Source organism: Terrapene carolina, unplaced genomic scaffold (genome assembly GCF_002925995.2).
Source record: "Terrapene carolina triunguis isolate 2854851 unplaced genomic scaffold, T_m_triunguis-2.0 Scaffold66, whole genome shotgun sequence".
Classification (NCBI taxonomy): Eukaryota; Metazoa; Chordata; order Testudines; family Emydidae; genus Terrapene; species Terrapene triunguis.
Window position 1 is genome coordinate 5,291,711 of NW_020664417.1, and position 22,565 is coordinate 5,314,275.

General features: G+C 41.8%; 2 protein-coding genes and 1 pseudogene across 3 annotated transcripts; 1 reads left to right on the forward strand and 2 right to left on the reverse strand.

The window, feature by feature from the left end:
* Positions 1 to 2,452: 2,452 nt before the first annotated feature.
* On the reverse strand, positions 2,453 to 11,813 carry LOC112115754 (caltractin). The gene is made up of 5 exons (XM_024212936.2): positions 11,601 to 11,813; positions 8,952 to 9,107; positions 6,245 to 6,373; positions 6,014 to 6,151; positions 2,453 to 3,370 (listed from the first exon to the last, which is right to left on the reverse strand). The coding sequence occupies exons 1-5, from the start codon at positions 11,811 to 11,813 to the stop codon at positions 3,281 to 3,283; spliced, it is 726 nt and encodes a 241-aa protein (XP_024068704.1). The 3' UTR covers positions 2,453 to 3,280.
* A 158-nt stretch (positions 11,814 to 11,971) lies between these two features.
* On the forward strand, positions 11,972 to 22,398 carry BBS12 (Bardet-Biedl syndrome 12). 2 transcript variants are annotated; one of them, XM_024212927.1, is made up of 2 exons: positions 11,972 to 12,051; positions 18,470 to 22,398. In XM_024212927.1, the coding sequence occupies exon 2, from the start codon at positions 18,486 to 18,488 to the stop codon at positions 20,658 to 20,660; it is 2,175 nt and encodes a 724-aa protein (XP_024068695.1). In that variant the 5' UTR covers positions 11,972 to 12,051; positions 18,470 to 18,485; the 3' UTR covers positions 20,661 to 22,398. The 2 variants fall into 2 exon arrangements, with proteins under 2 accessions (XP_024068695.1, XP_024068690.1); XM_024212922.1 differs by lacking the exon at positions 11,972 to 12,051 and adding an exon at positions 12,089 to 12,175.
* Positions 12,766 to 12,947, reverse strand: LOC112115938 (annotated as a pseudogene).
* Positions 22,399 to 22,565: the final 167 nt, after the last annotated feature.

The following is a 22,565-nucleotide window of genomic DNA, read 5'->3' on the forward strand; positions in this document are numbered from 1 at the left end:
TAAGTAACTAGAAAATAATAGTCCATACTCAGAGTAGTTCTCAATGGTTTGCTGTCAGACTGGGAGGGTGTATGAACTGGGGCTCTGCAGGGATCTGTTCTGGATCTGGTAGTATTGAATATTTTTGTTAATAACTTGGATAATGCAGTGAAGTATACTTATAAAATCTGCAGATGACACTAAGCTGGGAGGGGTTGCAAATACTTTGGAGGATAGGATTAGAGTTCAAAATGACTTTGACAAACTGGAGAATTGGTCTGAATTCAACAAGATGAAATTCAATAAAAACAAGTGCAAAGTACTTCACTTAGGAAGGAAAAATCAAATTCAAAACTACAAAATGGGGAACAAGTGGTGGTACTGCTGAAAAGGATCTGGGGTTATGGTAGATCACAAATTGAATATGAGTCAATGTGATGCAGCTGCAAAAAAGGCTAATGTCATTCTGGGGTGTATAAACAGGAATGTCGTATGTAAGACATGGGAGGTAATTGTCCTGCTCTACTCAGCACTGGTGAGGCCTCAGCTGGAGTACTGTGTCCAATTCTAGGCTCCACATTTAAGGAAAGATGGGGACAAATTGGAGAGTCCAGAAGAGAGCAACAAAAATGACAAAAGTTTTAGAAAACCTGATCTATGAGGAAAGGTTAAAAAAACTGGACATATTTGGCTTTGAGAAAAGAAGACTGGGCCATAATAGTCTGCAGATATGTTAAGGGCTACTATAAAGAGGCCAGCAATCAATTGTTCTCCATGTCCTACTGCAGCAAGAGTGATTTAGGTTAGAAATTGGGGAAAACTTTCTAATTGTAAGTTCTGGACTAGGCCTCCAAGGTGGTTGTGGAATCCCCATAATTGGAGGTTTCTAAGAACAGGTTGGATGAACACCTGTTAGGGAGGCTGTAGGTTTACTTGGTCCTGCCACAACGCAGGAGCTTGGATTTGATGATTTCTTGAGGTCCCTTCCAGCCCGACATGTCTATGATTGTTAAAATTCACTAGAAGTAAGATCTACTCCAATTCAAAAAACTGTGCAAAACTTCAGATTGAAGAGGTTAATTAACAAGCTCGTCCCTTTGGCCAAGCTACAAGGTTTCAGCATGAATAGGTAAATTTATGTATGTTTTTCCTAGCTTCAGAATCAATCTATGTTTAACTGTGAGTAATGTGATTAGGGTAGGAAGAAACTAAATGCATCACAGGTAAACAAGAGTCATTACCCTTTTCCTGTTGCAGCATTCAAAAACTGTACAGTCACTCTAACAAGTTCTGGGATTCCCCCAGTCTTCTAGAGGCTGAAATTTCCCTTTTCTGAATAGAATTGCTTAGTGTAAGAAACTTTTAATCAGCATGCCAGGGAAAAAAAGTTTTATTTGACAGAACATTTAGAGGCTATGCATTTCTCTTTTGGAAAGTCTTATAAAATACAGAACTAAAAAGTTTGTCCAGAATTGCTGTACGCACAGATCAAACAAAGTGATATTTAGATAGTACATTCAATTTCCTGAACTCAACTCCACAAGTAGTATACTTGCAAATTTGTTTTATTTCACTTTATACAAAGTTGAAACATGTATTTTGAAAAAGTTTACAGTACCATAGGTCACATCTACTGCAGTAGAAAAAGTTAAACATTGATTAGGGAAAATAAATGTTCTAGTTCATATGGGCTCTATTCAATACAGAGGGCCATCCATGGATTTGAGCCCACCTCTATATAAGCTAAGTGTGGCTTAGCTTATATAGCGGAAGATCAGTACAGAGCCCGAAGCTAGAAAGATTCTAACAAAACATATCAGCTCTGCATCTGCAAATCAAGAGTTCACATAAACTAACTCTCCCCACTTCCTTAGTTGGGACTAGCTCTCCCCTGCTGGGGCCTTGCAGCTGAAAAGCAACTGCAAGTTTAACACTCCCCTCTTCTGAGCTCCATTTAGGAGCTGTAATCGAGAGATACTGTTTAGGTTTTATGGCCACCTTACAACTTTTCATTTGGTTGTTTGACAGTGAATCAGGGATAATTCCCTCTGGATTATGTCCTTAGATGACATGTTATGCCTCGCTGCCATATGCTTGTGTGCAGAAAGGAAATGTTGAGAAGCCAGTTAGGCTGAAATTGGCAATACCTGAACATTCTCAAAAAAAATGAGTACTCCTATAAAATAAAAATTAAAAAGCAGCTCCCATATGCATAGAATCTCTTAATTTGCTAGTGCTTGACATCTGTGTAGTATAAAATTATTTCTCTACTATCAAGGTGTGATCAGATTGTATGAAAGTTGTAAATTTACTCTAGTGCACACAGCCTGGCCTTCAGTGTTGCCTACAGGTGAATTTCACTCCACGTACTTAAAAGAATAGTAGAAACTCAGTAATGCTTCAGACATCAGTACCTGGGAGAAGACAATGATTTTTTTTTATATATATATATATAAAAAAAAAAATAAAAAATAGTACAACTTTGATAATCTAAACAAAATGAGAAAAATCAAGTTCAGATAAGCCAGATTTCAGACAATCATTCGATTGTGAAATGAAACAACATCTAGAGAGAGCCATGTACAGTACAACTTCTGTTATCCCAAATGCCTTGCTATCTGCTACTCACATACCTGCCACAGGGTCCCAACGCAACTGGCCACAGGAACGGTGTTTCGTAAAGAAACAAAGATGGATATGCAACAGATTTTAGATTCCTTAATAGAAATAAACATGGTAGCCACCAAACCTGAAAGGCTTACAAGAACAAAAATATTGGTCTTGTGCCTTTGTTTCTTTCGGAAGTATAAACTCAGCCTGTAATTTAATTTAATTTTTAATGCATTAGAAATATCAAGAAAGTCAACTCTGCTCATCCCTAGGTTTGCTGGAGAAAATGTGTATTATGGGCTCTCACATCTTAAATGAAGGGGAATGGGTTTTGTTTCCAACAATGTCCTTTCTCTAAAGTGTTAGTCACTGAACTTACTTACATTTAAAAACAAAAACAAAAAACTGAGTATTAGTTTGACTAACTCTCCTTCTCAGCTTTCACTCCTGGGATGTCTCATTTCACTAGTTCTTCTGTCACCCACAGTCTTCCAAGCTATATAGGCCTTGCATTTTTATCATAAAAAATAAAATAAACGCTATCCAAAAAAGAAACGGAAGAAAAATACATCCCCTTATAGGCCTTCTTTATATATTATGAAGCATCAAAAAAAGGGTGCAAGCTAATATTTTTTAAAGTCTTTTCCAGGTCACCTTTTAAAACAACCCTAAGAAAAGGCAATAGCAAACATTAATATAGGCTTGTCTTCTTCATGATTCTCAAAAATTCTTGCTCATTTACTTCTCCATCTCCATCTCGATCAGCTTCATCAATCATTTCCTGTAAAGAACATTTTTAAGACTAACAAGCAGACTCAACACAAGACCTTTTATTTACTTTAAAGTAGGGCTCTCAAGTGATTTAAAAAAAAATTAATCATGCTATTAAACAATAGAATAACATTTATTTAAATATTTTGGATGTTTTCCACATTTTCAAATATATTGATTTCAATTACAACACAGAATACAAAGTGTACAGCGCTCACTTTATATTTATTTTTATTACAAATATTTGCATTGTAAAAAACAAAAGACAGTATTTTTCAATTCACCTCATACGAGTACTGTAGTGCAATCTCTATCATGAAAGTTGAATTTACAAATGTAGAATTATGTGCAAAAAATAATTGCATTAAAAAACAAATCGGTGTAAAACTTTAGAGCCGACAAGTCCACTCAGTCCTACTTCTTGTTCAGCCAATCACTCAGACAAACAAGTTTGTTTACATTTGCAGGAGATAATGCTGCCTGCTTCTTGTTCACAATGTCACCTGAAAGTGAGAACAGGAGTTCGCATGACACTGTTGCAGCTGGCATCCCAAGATATTTACATACCAGACGTGCTAAAGATTCATCTGTCCCTTCATGCTTCATCCACCATCCAGAGGACATGCGTCCGTGTTGATGACAGGTTCTGCTCGATAACAATCCAAGCAATGCGGACCGACGTGTTCATTTCCATAATCTGAGTCAGATGCCACCAGCAGAAGGTTGATTTTCTTTTTTGGTGGTTCAGGTTCTGTAGTTTCTGCATTGGAGTGTTGCTCTTTTAAGACTTCTGAAAGCATGCTCCACACCTCATCCCTCTCAGATTTTGGAAGGCACTTCAGATTCTTAAACCTTGGGTTGAGTGCTGTAGCTATGTTTAGAAATCTCACACTGATACCTGCTTTGCGTTTTGTCAAATCTGCAGCGAAAGTGTTCTTAAAATGAACAACGTGCTGAGTCAGGTGAGACTACTATAACATGAAATATATTGCAGAATGTGGGTAAAACAGAGCCGGAGACATACAATTCTCCCTCAAAGAGTTTGGTCACAAATTTAATTAACGCATTTTTTTTTAAGTGAGCGTCATCAGCGTGGAACCATGTCCTCTGGAATGGTGGCCACAGCATGAAGGGGCATATGAATGTTAGGCATATCTGGAACGTAAATACCTTACAATGCCGGCTATAAAAGTCTCATGTGAATGCCTTGTTTTCACTTTCTGGTGACATTGTAAATAAGAAGTGGGCAGCATTATCTCACGTAAATGTAAACAAACTTGTTTGTCTTTAGCGATTGGCTGAACAAGAAGTAGGACTGAGTGGACTTTGTAGGCTCTAAAGGTTTGCATTGATCAGTTTGAGTGCAGTTATATAACAAACAAAAATCTACATTTGTAAGTTGCATTTTCATGATAAAGAGATTGCACTACAATACTTGTATGAGGTGAACTGAAAAAATACTATTTCTTTTGTTTATCTTTTTTATAGTGCAAATATTTGTAATAAAAAATAATAATGAAAACTGAGCAGTGTATACTTTGTATTCTGTGCTGTAACTGAAATCAATATATTTGAAAATGTAGAAAAATATCCAAAATATTTAATAAATTTCAATTGGTATTCTATTAACAGTGTGATTAAAACTGCGATTGATCATGATTAATTTTTTAATAGTGATTGAGTTAATCGTGTGAGTTAACTGCGATTAATCGACAGTCCTACTTTGAAGTATATGAAAAAATATAAAAAGCAAACAAGTTTACACCATGAAATATTTAATTATGCATCTACATTTGGAACACGTTTTGGGTCTAATGCCATATGCTTCATGTACGCTAAATTCCTACTGAATTCAGTGGGTCTTTTGTCCGGTTGGCCAGAACCAAAGTGGTTGTTACCCCTATAAGAGCTACCTCTGCAACTGAAGGCAGAGGAGCAAGGAGGAACAGGGAATGGAAGGGCCGTCTCCTCCAATCTGGTCCAGCCAGGTGACTGGGGATAGGGTGGGGGATATTTATACCGCATAGTTCCAGACAAGCCCTCTCACTGGGATCAGTGATGGGGGAGTGACCACCAAGCCCCACTCTCCTCTAGGGCAGGAGTTACTGAAATAAGTGGGGCAACAGATTTAGCCACAGAGCTAAGGGGGTGGGGATCGTCTATGGGGGGGGGGGGCGTTGCCTGGAACTTGTAGGGTAAACATGCTGTTGACCTCCATAGAAAAGCTTTACACAACTGTTGCAGGCTAATAATTGTTACAGAAACTGCAGGCTTCCCTGAGTGGGAACGCTTGGCAGGTGTAGTTCCGCATGGGCTCAGGTTTTGAATACGGGAATAATATAACTAGGTGGTGAAGACCAAGCAATGGGGTAGGAATCATTAACAATTGCTGCCTGTGTTTCCTTCTGATTGTATCCTTTTGGGTTTCTATTTTGAGATGGAGAAGGGCGAATTAAGAAAATAATGATGACCTGCACTGTGTGATTTATTGCTGGGTAGTCTCAGATATTTTAGGTGAATAAAGTTGTGGCCTAATTAAAACATGTCTATTGCCTCCTGTCTTTCTTTCAGAATAGCCTGACAATTTTGCCTGACAGAGCTAAAGAATTGTCCCAAAGTTTGTTGGGAAATGATTACTAAAGTCAGAATTTACCTGCAATTCTTCATCTGTTAAATTCTCTCCTAGCTCCTTGGCAACTCTCTTTAAATTTTTGAAAGAAATCTTTCCTGTCCCATCATCATCAAATAATCTGAAGGCTTTCAAGATTTCTTCTTTTGAATCTTTCTCATTCTAAAATGAAAATCAAGAAAAAATAAAAACCCATTGTCTAAATGTCCTCATTCATTTATTGCATTTGATTTTTCAGACGAAGTAGATGATTACCATTTTTTGGGTCATCATGGCCAAAAAGTCTTCAAAATCAATGGTGCCACTTCCTTCTTTGTCGATATCTGCTATCATTTTTTTAACTTCTTCTTTCTTTGGCTCAAAGCCTAGAGCACGCATTGCTACCTGCAACAAAGAGCAATTCAGTTAACATATACAACAAGATGCCACTAGAATTATACCTATACCATTTGCATTAAGCAGTGTTTCAGTTCTTTTCCTCAAACTGCAACTATAACTTAAAGCATATAAATCTCAATTCTTATCTACATTTGTCATCCTTTTAATTATTAATGGTAGCATTACATGGTAATGGCATTTTTCCTTTGGAGTGGAGTAGTTTTTTGTGACTTACCGCTCTAACAAAAACAACATAAATTTCTTACCTTAAAAATCAATATGTCATTTATTTTACAGATGAATTGAATTGTTGAACTGGGACTTCAAGTCTCTGCAGGTCTCCTGTTCCCACTGATCCTACTCCTATTGAACTGTACAGCAAAACTCCCACTAATGTTAAGGTAAGGAGGAACAGGCCTCAAGTAAATTATAAAACTTAACTATTCTACTTATTGATATATAAACAGTTAAAAGGAATCCCCATTCCTAGCTCTAGGGACTTTTGATATTTATTTAAAGAGAAAAAAACCCCAAACCTAGAAATGTAACAACTATTAGGTATTTAAGGTCCTTTAAAATCAGTCAGTATGACAGTCAGAAAACAAAATCCCTGCCTTTTATGGGCCATAAACAAAATACAAAACATAACTTTACAAACATGTCATTTAGACCAGGGGTTCTCAAACTTGGGGTCGGGACCCCTCAGGGGGTTGTGAGCTGTCAGCCTCCATCCCAAACTCGGCTTTGCCTCCAGCATTTATAATAGTGTTAAATATATTAAAAAGTGTTTTTAATTTATAAGGGGGTTGTACTCAGAGGCTTGCTATGTGAAAGAGGTCACCAGTACAAAAGTTTGATAATCACTGATTTAGACTGTCATAGATGGGGTTAACAGAAGGTATTTTTAAAATTAAATTTTGTACCTGCAGTCTTTCAACACCTTGAACTATGCTTGCTGCTACTCAAAAAATTTATATAGCATCAGCAGCATGCTAGGTGCCTGAAGCAAATTTAATTTAGAAAGATTAAATTCAGTTTCAAAAATACTTAGATTAGAGTGGATTTGGGGTATGTTTCGATCAACCAAAAATTTGTTTTCTGTATTTCTGATCAAGGAAAATTGCTATTTTTTTTCTTTCCATTTCAGAATGGAACAGTTTCAGAGTCATGAAACTCCTCCCAAATTGAAAAATCCAGTTCCTGAACAGCGCTAGAAATTATGAATGCATGTGACATATTGAATTATTTTATGTAAGAAACATATTGCAAATTTCTGTTATCTTAGCAGCTAAGTTCCTCCATTTGTTCTAAAATTAACTCTTTTACATATTATCAATATATTAATTAGACCAGCCAGACTGTGCTGACAAGGATTAGTGTTTAAAGTCACTGAAGTCAACCGGAGCTGGGAGTAACTCAACACATCTGAAAATCCAGCCTGCGATTTCTCCAGTTGGGCACCAGGGCCGGATTAATGCAGGAGCTTTAGGGGCTGCAGCCTAGGACTTCGGGTGAAGGGAGGGGTCCCCCAAAAATAAATCCATAATTGTATACAATTCAGTGGTCACAAACCTGTCGATAGCAATCAACTGATTGATCCTGGAGCCTCTGCCAGTCGATCGCGATCTCTGGGCCACTAAAAGTCCAGCGGCGCAGCAGGGCTCAGGCAAGCTGTCTGCATGCCATGGCCCCACGCTGCTCCCGGAAGTGGACAGCTGCTGGCATATCTCTGCAGCCCCTGTGGGGCAAGTTAGAAGCACCTCTCCCTGCTGCCCCAGCACTGTCCCTGCAGCTCCCATTGGCCAGGAACTAGCCAATGGGAGCTGCGGGGGCGGCACTTGCGGGCAGCCCATGGAGACACGCTGTCCCCCTCCCCCCAGGGAGCACAGAGACGTGACAGCAGCCGGCCACTTCCAGGAGTGGCTTGGTGCCACAGCATGCAGACAGGCAGCCTGCCTGAGCCCTGTTGCCCCGTCAGCCGGGAGCCGCCTGTGGTAAGCGCCTCCCGGCCGGAGCCTGCACCCAACCCCCTGCCCAGGTCAGAATCCCCTCCTGCACCAAACTCTCTCCCAGAGCCTGCACCCCTCAACCTCTCCTGCACCCCAACATTCTGCCCCAGCCTGGAGCTCCCTCTTGTACCCAAACTCCCTCCCAGAAAGAAACGAATATAACAGCTGTTCTAAGGTAAGAAGTAGGCTATTTTGAATTAACTACCTCTATTCTGCATGTTTTAAGACTGAAATGTAACCACGGAATGCCTTTATGTTAATTAAAAGGCAAGTTTAGTATAGCATTAATAGCCTTGATGCCATAATTGTGATAATTTTGTTTTAAATTAGGAAAAAGACTTGTATACAGGGGCCCCACAAAATCTAATAGTCCCAGGCCCACAGGAGAATTAATCTGGCCCTGTTGGGCACCCAAGCATTGGTTTACATTTGTAAAATTTAATTCTCAGAAAACAAGCCATTTCATATATTATTTGTGACTGACAATGCCAGTCTACAACTGAGTTTGGACACTGGTGAATAGAGCAGGTCAAGAGCTACAACTTTGAAAATAAACATAAAGAAAAAGTTACAACCTTCAGTTCTTTTACATCAATGCTTCCAGATCCATCAGTATCAAACAAATCAAAAGCTTCTCTGATCTCCTGCTTTTGTTCTTCAGTTAGTTCTGGTTTTGATCCACTTTTCTTCCGCTGGGCAGCACCCAAGCCAGCTTTTCTGTAGTTAGATGCCTTCAATAAATGAATGAAAGACAAAAGTTGGTAAAGACCCATTTCTAAAAATCAAACCAAAAAATACTCAGCAATAGTAGAACAAAGATGTTGGCTCAGTTCTGGCCAGCACTCAGAATCCTTTTGCTCAGAGTATCAGGAACCACCCCAAAGAGAAAGTGGATAAACACTTTAGCTAGATGTTTCTGCCAGAATAATCAGCAATTAAATAATTAACACTGTTTACACAAACTGTCATCTTTCAGTGGCAGTAGTAACATACCACTTAGATGACTGAGGATGTTTATATTTCTTGACTACAGCTTCAGTCTGTCTGCAGAGAACACGGCATTAATTTAACCTTGAAAACGTTAAGAGAAATCTATCTTCACAACCATAATGGCTAGCACTATAGGCTTCAACTTTGAGCATGACTGAAGGGTACCTCAATACTCGTTCAGCACAGAAATGGGAGTGCTTATTCTGGGATTATTTGGAGCTTGCCCCTGGTTAAATTACAGCAGCCTCTGAGCTGCTGTAACTTGTACTCTTTAATTGGCACCCTGGGCCACAGAAACCAGAAAATGGCGAGTATAGCACCTAGCTCTAATACACCCCTAAGTCACTGGCAGTCAGAGAGAGGAAAGGGGGCTGGCTATGTAGGAGCCAGCTATGCAGGGTGTATTCCCCAAGTAGTATAAAGGGGACATATTCCAATGGAGAATTGCATTCCTTCCACCTCCTCCTTTTTTTTTTTTTTTTTATTTAAAGCTTAGAATCTGGAGTACAATTCTGCAACATGAATAGCAACTTCCACTGCATCTCTGAACACAAGAGGCTTCAGCCTGCTTTCAGTCCTGATTCTTGACTCTGCCTGGGTTCACATGAAGACAGTATTTAAAAGTTCAAACTTTATGGGCGAGAAAAGTAAATAAAAAGTTTATTACAATGGAAGTTTAATTTTGCACTTAGTAGGAAAAGTTTCTTACCTGTAGTAAGAAATTAGACATTTCAGGCCCTGCCCTAACTTTCTGTCAGTAGGAATGCCACTAAAGTAACATTTTTTAGATTCTATTTTGGGTTGGAATTTTATTTTTAACGTGACTTGTCCATACCAGGTTGGCTTAGGAACCCATTATTCCAGCAAATCTCTCTCACTTTTCTTTCCATTAACATGGCTGCTCCAGATTTTTAATATTTAAAAACCCCTAAGATATCACATTTAAGTAATAGAGGGACTCACAGGGAGACTCTCTAATTGAAAAGGAAGGATAAATTGTTATACAGCAGAGGCCCAAACCTACTGTCTTTCAAAATTTCCATACATCCAATTGATCAAATGGACACTACTTATTGTTCTTTCCGCACATTTCAAATTTTAACATTGCACAATTCTTCAGTGCAAATATTCCATTTGCATTCTTTTCTTGCCCACATAATTGCTGTGTATGCTAACTGACAGTCAGACACCAGAACAGGGTAAATTAATTAGGAGAGCACATTTACCCATTCTAAGTGGCACTGTGTGTGTTCCCTGCATGTTACCACACCCAAAATTCAAACTGCAGATTAGCCATGTTTGGTATTTTATCTCTACTAGACAAAAGAGTGACATCACTATGTCACCCCGAAAAAAGGAATTTTTACCTGTCCTACTGGAATTAAACTTGGGTAAGTTTATTTTAGCATCCTGCAATCTAGCCAAAATCAATAATGCCCCATAACATAACAAAAAAAAAAGTGAAATAGGTGGAAAACCTGAACAGACTAGTTTTCTAGGGGCTGAGCAGCAGCTCTTCAAGGTGAGCTCAAGTGTCTTAGCCTCTCTGACACTTTCTCTCGGTGTAGCTCAGAGAAACAACAGGACTGATTCAGATAGGTGCTTACCAAAGACCCCAGGTCAAGGGAAGTGTGTATGGATTAGTAGTCACATGGGGATGAGCCACCCTAGGACATATGCAAGCAAATACAGGATACTCGCTAATCGGGGGTCTCCTTATAACTTAAAAAAAAAAAAAAAAAAGCAGCACCAGACCCACTCCTTGAATGATCAACCTCTAAGACCCAGAATCCCCTGCACGAGGCCAGAATCTAGCAGCCTGTCTGACCAGAGTTGAAGAGGCTCCTATATTAACCCCTTGGCAGGATGTCCACGATTTGATGGTAACAGCTTTAAAAACAATAGAGCCAGTGCTTAGAGCGAACACCACCCGCGTGCCAGCTTGTTTGGAACTCGCCCTGCACCTTCCCCCTCCATCGCAGCTTTGCCCAGAGGGCCCAGCACTGGCTGCTGCAGCAGGGCTGGGATCCCACCTCATCTTCACACAGGGCGGCCAGGCTCGCCGCTTTGGGTCGGGACGGGCTGTGCCACGGTGCCCAGGCCCGGGGGTTGGCAGCTTGTCTCCCCCAGGCCTGGGGAAGGGTTCCCGGCGCACTCTGATGGCCGGGGCAGGTGGGGGCGGATTTACCAGGCCAGTCCTGCTCGGCGCGGGGGGAGGGGGCGTGCACACTCACCATCCGACACGCGGCACTGGGGCTCGCGGGGCGCTGGATGGGGCTGACGCGGGGCGTCAATTGTTCTGCCACCAGCACACACGGAGTGCCTCTCCTTGGTCGGGCAACGCGGCCGGTCCAATGACCAGCGAGAACGCCCCCGAAGCCCCGCCCGCCTCCATACCCGGGGCCAGTCAGGTGCGGCGGGCATTGTGAGGTCACACCGAACGCCATGTTGTCCGTTGGCTTGGATACACACTACAAACGCAGGCGTCGTTGTCCTGGCAACAAATCCCCGTTTTAGCTGCCGCCGGGAGCTTGGGCGCATGCGCCTGCCCGAAACGACAGAAATCCCGCGCTGCGTGCGCGGCTGTTCGGCCGCGTCTAGAACGGCAGTGACCCTCCTCCGCGGGCGGCCCGGGCCTCCCCTGCGCGTGAGGGAGAGCGAGAGCGGGGCTGGCGGCGGAGAGCGGTCAGTAGTTCTGGCGGGGCTCAGCGGCTGCAGGGGCGGCGGGTGTCCCGATCCCACACGGGCAGCAGAGCAGCCCTGCCTCTGGTGAGGGCCCAAGCCGCGGAACCCGGCTTTCAGCTGCTGTGTGAGTGGGGTTTGTCCATTTCCCAGCTGGGGTAACAACAACCCAGCCGGGGGTCGCGCTAGTAACTCCCGCGGGAATCCGTGTTCTCTCCCCTCACTGCGGGCACAGCGCCTGCGGGGCGCCTGGCTGGCGGGGAGAATGCACGGTGGGGCCAGCACCTGTGAAGGATGGGCTGCGAAGAGAGCCTCTCCGCTGAGACACCTTCGCAGTGGCTCCAAGGGGCTGGTCTAGGCGGAGGCATTCCTGGGAGAGAAAGTGTCTGGGGGGCTATGTAGTTTCCGACTTGAGTACAATACTAGAGCTTGTGAAGAATACCTTCCTTACGTGCAAACAGGTAGAGTCAGGAATGCAGCAGTAGACAATCTGATGCCTATGCACCTACTCAGGGCCCAGTGTGTTCTGAGATAGGGTGACCAGATGTCCTGCTATTACTGGGACCATCCTGTTATTAGGGGCTTTGTTTTATGTGGGCAACTATACATCTGCTCCCTCTCCCCCACCCCAAAAAAAGTGTCCTGATTTTTCACACTTGCTATCTAGTCACCCTAGTTCTGAGATGCTGTGGAATTTACCATCCCTGTTGCAAAATTTAACTTCAGGTTCTAGACATTAATTTAAAATAAAAAAAGGAGGGGGCAATTCTCCATTGAGCTATGTGTCCCCTTTATGCCACTCTGGCAATGTTTAAAGGACTTAGGGAAAAGTTTTCAACTAGCAATAATCACGCCTCGGATTAATCTCATTAGCTATGATACTGCCACTGTGCAACACCTTGCATAAGTGGCTCCTGCACAGACAGTCCCCCTTCTCTGCAGCTGCTGGTGGTTTAGGGATGTAGTAAGTCTACACAACTGCTGGGAGCATGCTTCCCAGAGCAGCTAGATAGACCCACACTAACTCCACCCAAACAAGCATGGTAAAAATAGCAGGGTGGCTGTGGTGGCATGGGTGATATCTTGGGCTAGCCCCCCAAGTACATAGCTGCCCAGCCCCCCAAGTATGTATTCAAGTGAAAAAGAAATGCAGTCTTTTAAGATTAAGGCTTGGTCTACACTGCCAACTTATGACTGTAAAATAACTACATAATTGAGTAACGCAATTATACCAACCAAACTCCAAGTGTAGACTGTGTTATGTCAACAGGAGGGCTTTTCCCTTCAACATAGGCACCACCTCCAGAGCCGGCTCCGGGCACCAGCCCAGCAAGCAGGTGCTTGGGGTGGCCAACGGAGAGGGGAGGCATGTCCGGCTCTTCGGCGGCAATTTGACCGCGGGTCCCTCACTCCCTCTGGGAGCAAAGGACCAGCCGCCGAATTGCCACCGAAGACTGAAACGGCGGCGGTAGAGCAGATCGCGATTGCGGCTTTTTTCACTTTTTTTCTTTTTGCTGCTTGGGCGGCAAAAATCCTGGAGCCGACCCTGACCACCTATCGAGGAGGTGGAGTACTCACACTGACCAGAGAAGCTCTTCAGTCGGTGTAGGTAGCATCTTCCCTAAGCACTGCAGAAGCACTAGTGCAGCTGTGCCACTGCAGTACTGTAAGTGTAGACAAGCCCCCTGTCTCTAGCCAGAAAAATTTCTGAGAAACTATCAGTCTCCAAATAGCAATATGCTTGAGGTAGATGGGATAAGGAATTGCTGTTACTCTGCATGGTTCATAGTAAACTAAAACATTTTTCAGCTGCCAGTTTTCCAGTAACTGCAGCTCCACCAGGGCTAGCAATGGGGTGTGTGGGTGGGTATGTGCACTTATGTACAGACAATTCAGCAGTTTTTACTAACACTTCATGATAATATACTAAGAGCTGGAAAATTGATTCAAAATGTTATAGTGTAGAAAGACCTTTTAAAGATTAAGATGCTACTGAGGAAAGCAAAGCAAAGTAATACAAACATACGGTCTCTCTTTCTACTTCAGAGTGTAAAAATAAGATGCAATTTTAGGCCAAAAAAGATGATGCAATGAAACAAATTCTTTTCTAGAAAAAGAGTATTCTTCTGCTCTGCTGTTTACAGAGGATAGGCTTTCCAGTGGAGTTGGTCCTGTAAGTCAGGTAGGGTTGGTAAAAACCCATTAAGGCAGTCAAAGGGTCTCAGGCTAGTTAAAACATCACACCCCCTAGGTGACATAGTTATGCTGGAAGAACCCCCAGTGTAGATGCAGCTGTGCTGACAGAAGAGTGCTTCTGTCGGTGTAGCTGATGTCACTCGGACGTGGCTTTCTGTTGGCATATACTGTGTCTACACTACGGGTCTTTGCCAGCATAGCTATACCAACGTAGCTAGGCTGGCAAAGCATTTGCAGTGTAGACAAGGCCTCAGTTTCTCCATTGATGCTTCTCCATAGACAATTCCACCTCTTACTCTTTTGTTATCTTACAGGGTCTTCCTCCTTTTCTTTCTTCACCCTTCCCTGGCCTTTTCTGATTTAGGTAACTTGAAAATATAACCCAAACTAACTTTTTCTTTTCTTTTTTTTCTTTTCTTTTTTTTTGATGGGTGGAGAAAGTGGGGAGAAAGAAGTATGAAACAACGATATTCTAAATGCAATGTCTTGTACTACATGTTGATTTCCTGTGTTACAGTCACGTGTATGTTATGGTTATTACCAATATACATGTATGCATGATGGAAGAGAAAAAAGTTACAACCTTTTACAGCTCAAAAATGAGTATCCTGGCTCTTTTAAATAAAATGTCTCAAGCAAAAGATACCCAAATTGCTTTATGACCCGATATACAAGTTATACATAGCATTGTAGGGATTACTTCACATCTCTAGTATATCCTGTAGGCTGAAATGAAGCATCTGTTTTACAGCAGCAGTCCAGATTTAGGACAGGAAGTGAGGATTACCTTTTTCAGTTGAAATACCAGGGGAAACTTTAGGTGAACAGTCTGTAATTGACAGTGTTGGAATTTGACCATAGCGCTGGTGTGACTGCCTCTGTTTTACAGAAGGTGCCACCGTATCTGTTATCACAAATCACAGGACTTTGGTTTTTCATCTCATCTGATAGACAGCACCAAGGTGCCTCTTAACCCCCATGCAGAAGCACAGGTTTAGTACTGAGGCACATCTTCCTCAACAGGTAGAAAACTTTGATGGGACTGCTGGTGATTGGGTCAGTCCCAGTAGAAACAGAGAGAACACCACTCATTGGTGGGGGGGGTGTGTGCAGGGGTGGCCCTTTCCCCCTCCAGAGGCTTTATCTACTCACTGGCCAGCTAGAGAGGAAGGGAGCTGATTGGTTTCTCATTTTCCCCTTTCATAATTTAAACCCTAGCTTGGCCCATGTGGAGCCTCTTTTTGCTCAGCAGCCCCACCCTGTTACCTGTAAGTATATTTTCACAGCTGTGTCTTGCAGATGCTGCTGGCCTGACCAGTTGCCTGTCTGGGGGTCAGGAAGGGGTTTTTCTTCTATTGGGGCCAAATTCTCATAGTTCTGGTAGAGTTTTTCTTTTTTTCCCCTTCCTCTCAGCATCCTGGAGGTGCACTTAGGTTAAATAGGAATAGGATTGAGGCCAGGTCTACACTAAAACGTTAGGTCAACCTAGCTCTGTTGTTCAAGAGTGTGAAAAAGCCAACCTAACCCCAGGTGTAGTCAGTGCTAGGTAAATGGAAGAATTCTTCAATCAACCTAGCTACTGCCTCTCGGGGAGGTGGATTAACTACAGTGACAGGAGAACCCCTTCCCTCACTGTAGTGAGCGTTTATGCTGAACCGCTGCAGCAGTTTGTGTGGACATAGCTTTGGTAGTTGATAGGGATGTTAGTTTGTTGCACCTTGCAGCCACTTTCCAGTGCATTTAAAAAGGATTCCCAGAAGTAGAAGACCTGGGCTTTGTGCTGATGGGATGTGGAAGACGTTATGGCCTTCACGGGCTGATGCCTCCTACCATTTAGTAACCTCTGTCCCCCTCATGGGTGGTGGGGATACTGATAGGATTCAGAAGAGTGAGCTGAATCCTAGGAGTAAGCTGAGAGGGTCTGCTCTAAGTTATTGGTTCATTTGGTAGGAACCTTGTAACTCCTGCACTGAAACCATTTAAAATGTCTGGTATGTGAGCGTATGGGTGACAGGACAGCAAGTTCCCCACAAGTTTAATGAAGTTTCAGCCTCCTGCTTAAAATCCATCCTTGTGTCTGTCTTCATTCGCCACAGTGTCTGGATAAATAAAGAAATAATGGTGTAACTGGCAAGTAAAATTGTTAAGGATTCCACTAATGAAAAAGGAGGATTGTTTGTGGAAAACACTGATAGATAGCATGACAAGCCTAGATTATTACCACAAGAGGCTGCCAAGAAAAGTTGCCAGAAACACTTAGGCCTTTTTTTCTTTTTTTAGGTGCACATTCCCCTTCCCATCCCTCTTCAGTACAATTTCAGAAGTTAAAATGAGTTGCTTATTTAAAATCCTATTTTAAAAATAATCACAATAATTATAGACGTGGAATAAAATTATTCTGAGTCAGTGATTCTCTTGGAACTGACTTAAATTTTACTTAAGTCTTACTAAGTAAATTGAAAGCAAGTTGTGTTCAATTCAAACTTCAATGGTTCCTTTAAGCCTTAGTTCAGAGGTAAGATACTTTTGGCTCGTCATTGTGGCCTACAAAGACATTGCATGGAACAAATGTATAAATTAACCTGTAAAAATGTTGGTGTCTTGCATGCAGAACTTTAAAGATTTACTAGGCAGCCTTGTTAATGGAATGGAAGGTGGACGGGGGATGTCATGAAAAGAGACAAGGATGAATAAATAGTAAAGGCAAAGTTATGTGGGGACAAAAAGCTTGATCTTGACTGTGGGACAGGAGGGTAAGTCATTGGAGGAATTCAAAGATAGGGTGACATGGTCAGAACAACAAACAAGGCAGATGATTTTAGCAGTGGCATTTTATATAGTCTGGAGGGGGGATTATGTGGGTGTCAGAGAGGCCAAAGAGTAGAAGGTAATATATTAGAATAGGAGGGGTTGGACAAGAATTTTAGCTAGAGGGTCAGTGGGAAAAGTTTGGATCTTGGGGCATGCCTACATAGGGACACTCAGGCAAGTTCAGATAAATTAACTAAATTTGTGACTTTAAATTGCATTAGTTAAAGCTTATTAAACCCCTCTGTGGATGCTCTTGGTCAGAAGTAAAGTGGTCTTAGTTTGCTTTGGCTTAATTCACAGTGAATTAACTTTCCTGAGTGACATGCCCTTAGAAATCTTGTGATGGGAGAAGCAGTGTAATTTGTAAATGGACTGAACGTTTGGGGCAAGTAAGGTGGAGGAGTCAAAGAGGACTACCAGTTTATGGGCCTGAGTGACAGGGAGGAGAGCAGATGGTTCCACACTGAAAGAGGCTGTGGAGTGGAGAGGTTATATAGGGAAAGAGAAGGCATTCAGTTTTGACACGTTAAAGTGATTTTAAAATTGTTTTTCTCTGAGCAGTGCCTTTGAAGTCCAAGCTGTAAAATCTTTGTATTTTATTCATGAGGCATAAAAAGTATGGCTTTAGACCAGTGGTTCTCAAACTTTTGTACTGGTGACCCCTTTCACATAGCAAGCCTCTGAGTGCAACCCCCCCCCCCATATAAATTAAAAACACTTTTTTAAATATATTTAGCACCATTATAAATGCAGGAGGCAAAGCAGGGTTTGGAGTGGAGGCTGACAGCTCGCGACCCCCCATGTAATAACCTCACGACTCCCTGAGGGGTACCGACCCCCAGTTTGAGAACCCCTGCTTTAGACCATTTTTTCATGACTATGTTAGGAGAGCCTGCAATTGAGTGGGAATGGAATACGGTAATTGGTCCCTTTCCAGCTCAGTTTGAAGTCAGTGGTATCACTAAGGGTAGTAAAACCTATGCCTACTACTGTTTGCAGACAAGATATGTTTCCAGCCCTAACAACATGCATTCTGAATAAGACAAATGCAAGATTTGACATAAGAAAAGAAGTCGGGAGAGGAATGGTTTGGGTATGGTCTTAAGGAATGGTGGTCTTTTTTTATTATTAAATCTGATCTGCTTTATTAAATAAAATATTTGATTTATAGGGTAAAATTAAAATAGCTTTTAATTTTGAGGAAAAAATCTTCTGTAATGTCTTTGCAGTGCAACATTTCAACAACTGCATGCGTCCGACATGAACATTTTATAATACAATACACGCAGTGTAAAATTACTTCACCCAATCTGTATTCAGTTACTTTTTGTTAATTATATATTGTGTACAGATAATTTTTTGTGAAGTCTAGCACAATAAGGACAGAAGCAATAAACTTGTATTTTGTTTACAGATATTGACTGCTGATCATGGCTTTCAGAAATGTGAACAGAAGACGTCACATTGGACTTCAGCAGCTTTCATCTTTAGCATCAATAGGAAGAACACTTTTAGGGCCAGTAAAATCATATAAATTTATTGTAGATGAAAGCACCAATGAGAGTGTTTTGACTTGTTCTGCAGTTAGACTTCTTGAAAGTTTGGATTTAACTAGTGCAGTGGGACAGCTTCTTAATGAAACAATTCAGGCACAGAACAAAGAATATAAAACTGGAATGACTACCCAGTTATTTCTCATTGGTGTATGGAGCAGTGCTGTACTTGAATGCCTTCAGCAGAATGTTCCTTTTTCACTAATAGTATCTGTGATGTCTGAAGGATTGAACTCTTGCAGTGAAAAAGTCCAGTGTCTTCAGCTCTCAGTACATGATTTATATAAAGGGCCTGATTCTGTTCCCATTCACTTCAGTTCTAGCAGTTTGGGGCCCCAAATTATTGAAAATAAAACTCCTGGTATTGGAGCTAACAGTTTTTTAAATCCTTTTGTGCATATTCTTAAAGAGGTTCCTGTATCTAAAGAAGAAAGTGTTCCAGAAGGCCTTCATTCTCATCAAGCAAGCCCTTGCGATCTTCATAACAGATGTTTGAATTCACACCTATGCCCTACAGACTATATAACACCCTCATTGGTTGAACTAGTGGGCAATAAAACTATGCCTGCAGTTCCTGGAAGCAGTTTGATTGCATCCAGCTATACCAAAAGAACAAGATTAACTCATAGTAGATACTTTAACACTCCAGGAAAAAAACATTGTTCACTCCAAGTAGACAGTTTTGGGGGTCCTCCCACTGGGCCTGTAGCATGTCCTTATGAATTTAATGATTTTGAACAATTGGCAATGGCTCTTAGCCATGGGAATCAGTCTAGCATGAAATTGGTACAGGATATTGTCAGATGCCAGCAACAAGTAGCTGATCACACAGGTTCTTCTCAATTTAATATTGCAGAAGTTGTGACATGCTGTTTACCAGGATTGTCTGAACATTATTCTTGTGTGTGTCCAGGGTATATCACTTTAGTATCACCAGAGAAAGCCACTGTTACCAAGCAACTTCAGGATAGACCGCTTCAGATTCTTCTTGTAGATGGTGATCTAACGGAAAAGTATCGTCACTTGGGATTTAATAGACCATCAAATGTCAGAACAATATCGGAAAATGTAGGTTTACAAGAAAGTAGCTCAGAAAGTTTATGGATAAATTGTGTGTTAGATATTTTAATACAAGCAAAAGTAAATTTAGTTTTGGTAAAAGGAAATGTGTGTGAAAGTTTAATGGAAAGATGCATCCTGAATAACATATTGATAATCAATCCAGTAACTCTCAATGTGCTACATGCTTTTGGGAAGGGCACAGGAGTGCAGCTGGTGACATACCTTTCCCAGGTAAATAGTCATTGTATGGGTAGCAGTGTCTGGGTGGATTTCTGGAGAACTGGTGACTTGAGCACAATGGAATTGGATAACAAAGTGCCAATCAGGATAAAAGCTGAAGGAATTCATCTGGTAACAGCTGTGCTTAGTAGCACAGTAACTTCAAAGATGCAAGTCACTGAAGATCAGTTCTGGACTTGTGCTTATCGCCTGCATCATGCTCTAACTGACCAGAAAGTTTTTCCTGGAGGTGGTGCTGTTGAACTTTTGTGCCTCAGTCATCTTAAGACGCTTGAAGAACAATCATTAAAGCAACCAGATAAAAAACCTTCAGGGGATTTTTACATGTCATCTTGTTGGCTGACAAAATCATTGACACAGTATAAACCAGTTGTGCTTAAAGCTCTGGCAAGTGGTTGGCATCAGTACCTTTCAAGAGTCATGTGTAACACTGCTCATTATGCATCAGAGTTTGAAGCAAGCACTTCCATTGAGCATCATCTCAAAAAAGCAGCAGACTGTGGTTCTCCTTCAGCATATATTCTGAAAGAGTTCAATAAGGGAGATAAGGTCATGGGGGAGTTTGGTCTTTCAGCTAAACCCCAGGAGGCTGTAAAGATATATGACAATGTTACACCCAAGGTGGAGGCATGGCGCAGAGCTCTAGACTTGGTGCTATTAGTGCTTCAAACAGATGCTGAAATTATCACAGGTCCTAATAGAAATCAGTTATTAAATTCACATGTATCCAGTGAGTTCATATTTTTATAGGACGTGGTAGGCTTTATTTAGGACTCTAACTCAGTGGGTGGAAAATTTGCAGGTACACAGTGTTTGTGCAGCTATAAAGCAAACTTTTTAGGGGTTATGCCAATGATATTTACAAATAAAATTCAGCACATGGATGTAGAGACAAATTAGATAATGCTGTAGCTTTTACTTTCTAGAAATGGAGTTTGCATCTTGGTGTCCATCCAATCTACACTGTGACAAGGTCAAACTGATGCATGAGAGAAGTATGAAGCTGCTAGGTGGAGATACTAATGGAAATGAGCTCAATGTCTCTAAGCAACAATATTGCCTGTTGTTTCCCATGCTCTCTCTATTAACTCTCCTCCCCACTTCTTATGCTACGTTGCATAGGAAGCAGAAAATATAGCTCCAGACTCTTCAGGTGGAGAGAAAAGACTGAAATTTGGTCTGGGTTTCTGGCATGTTTGTGCTTTGCAAAACAGTGGCGAGGGGGCAGCTGAGGGCTTCATCTACAGATTTCCCTTTACTACAAAGTCAGTTCTTGCCCTTATTCACCTGCTACAGCAGAGGAGTAACACCCTTCTGTCTCAACTGCTGTTTTTGTGGGTGTTCTGTGATTTTTAAGGGGGCTTTGCTTTGTCTGTCTACCCTCGTTTCTTATTTCTAGTGGATTTTTTCATATAAGAAACTTCAGGTCTTGTCTACCCTGTTCCTGGAAGAGCTTAGATGACTCAAATACTAGTGAGATTGACATCACAAGTAACAAATGTTTTTTAATTGCCCCCCCCCTTTTTTTTGGTGACCACCATTTCCCCAAATGCCTGATGCTGTTGAGAGGGACGATTCAACACTTCACCCCTTTAGCTAAGGGTTGAGAAAGCTCCTTCTCTGTTTCTCTGGACTTCTATGAAGAGCTCAACCAAAAACAGGGAAGAGAAGTCTTTATGCAAAAAGTACAATGAGGAAAACCCTACATCTTGTGCCTTCTGCGTGGATGAGGAAATGGGCACTTTCTTTGCAGGTCCTATTCTAAGTGCTTCAGAGACTAGCTATTGTCAGTTGAGGGGAAATTGCTCTGTGTTTGGAAGTCTGAGAAGGTGAGAAGTATTAAGCATACTTCACTGAATATTATTCCAAGTAGTGAATACCCAGGATCAGCTCCTCAGCTGGCCTGAATCAATGTTGTGATGTTAACTTCAGTAGGTTCATGCCAGCAGAGGATCAGGCAACAAACTTGCCACCAACAAGTGCTCAGGTGACCATATAAGACATTACGCAGTTATGTCAGAGGGGTAACTACTCTCTTGGAAGAGGGAGCTTCCCTATGCCTCTATTTAGAGAGGGTGCTGAGAGGTCCTCCTAGAAGAAATAGCAGTCATGGTGGTATCTATAGACATAGTAGATATGTTAAAAGTGGAATCACAAGTATTACTAGTTAAGATTGAGGTGCACTGGAAAGAGTTGACTGAGAAAGCTTGAACTGTGCCTGGCTCAAGCCATTGCCATTACCTTCCTTTTCCTAAGTGTTACTTTTCTTACAAATTTAAGTGAATTTTAAGAACATTTGTCTCCTGTGAGAAGGGAGACTAGCTTTCATATTATATAATATTACTCCCCAAAAGGTTATATTTCCAACTTTTATTAAACAGAAACCTGCCTAGGGGCTATATTATAGTCTTGGGCATGACAATTTACCTCTGTGCCTCATTTTCTATATTTTAAAAGGGGGATGATCATATAGACCAGTGGTGGGCAACCTGTGGCACATCAAGGTAATCTAATTGCGGGCCATGAGACATTTTACTGACAATGACCATCTGCAGGCACTGCGCCCCACAGATCCCAGTAGCCACGGTTCTCTGTTCCCGGCCAATGGGAGCTGTGGGAAGCGGCGCTTGCAGGTGAAGGGGCCGCAAGGATATG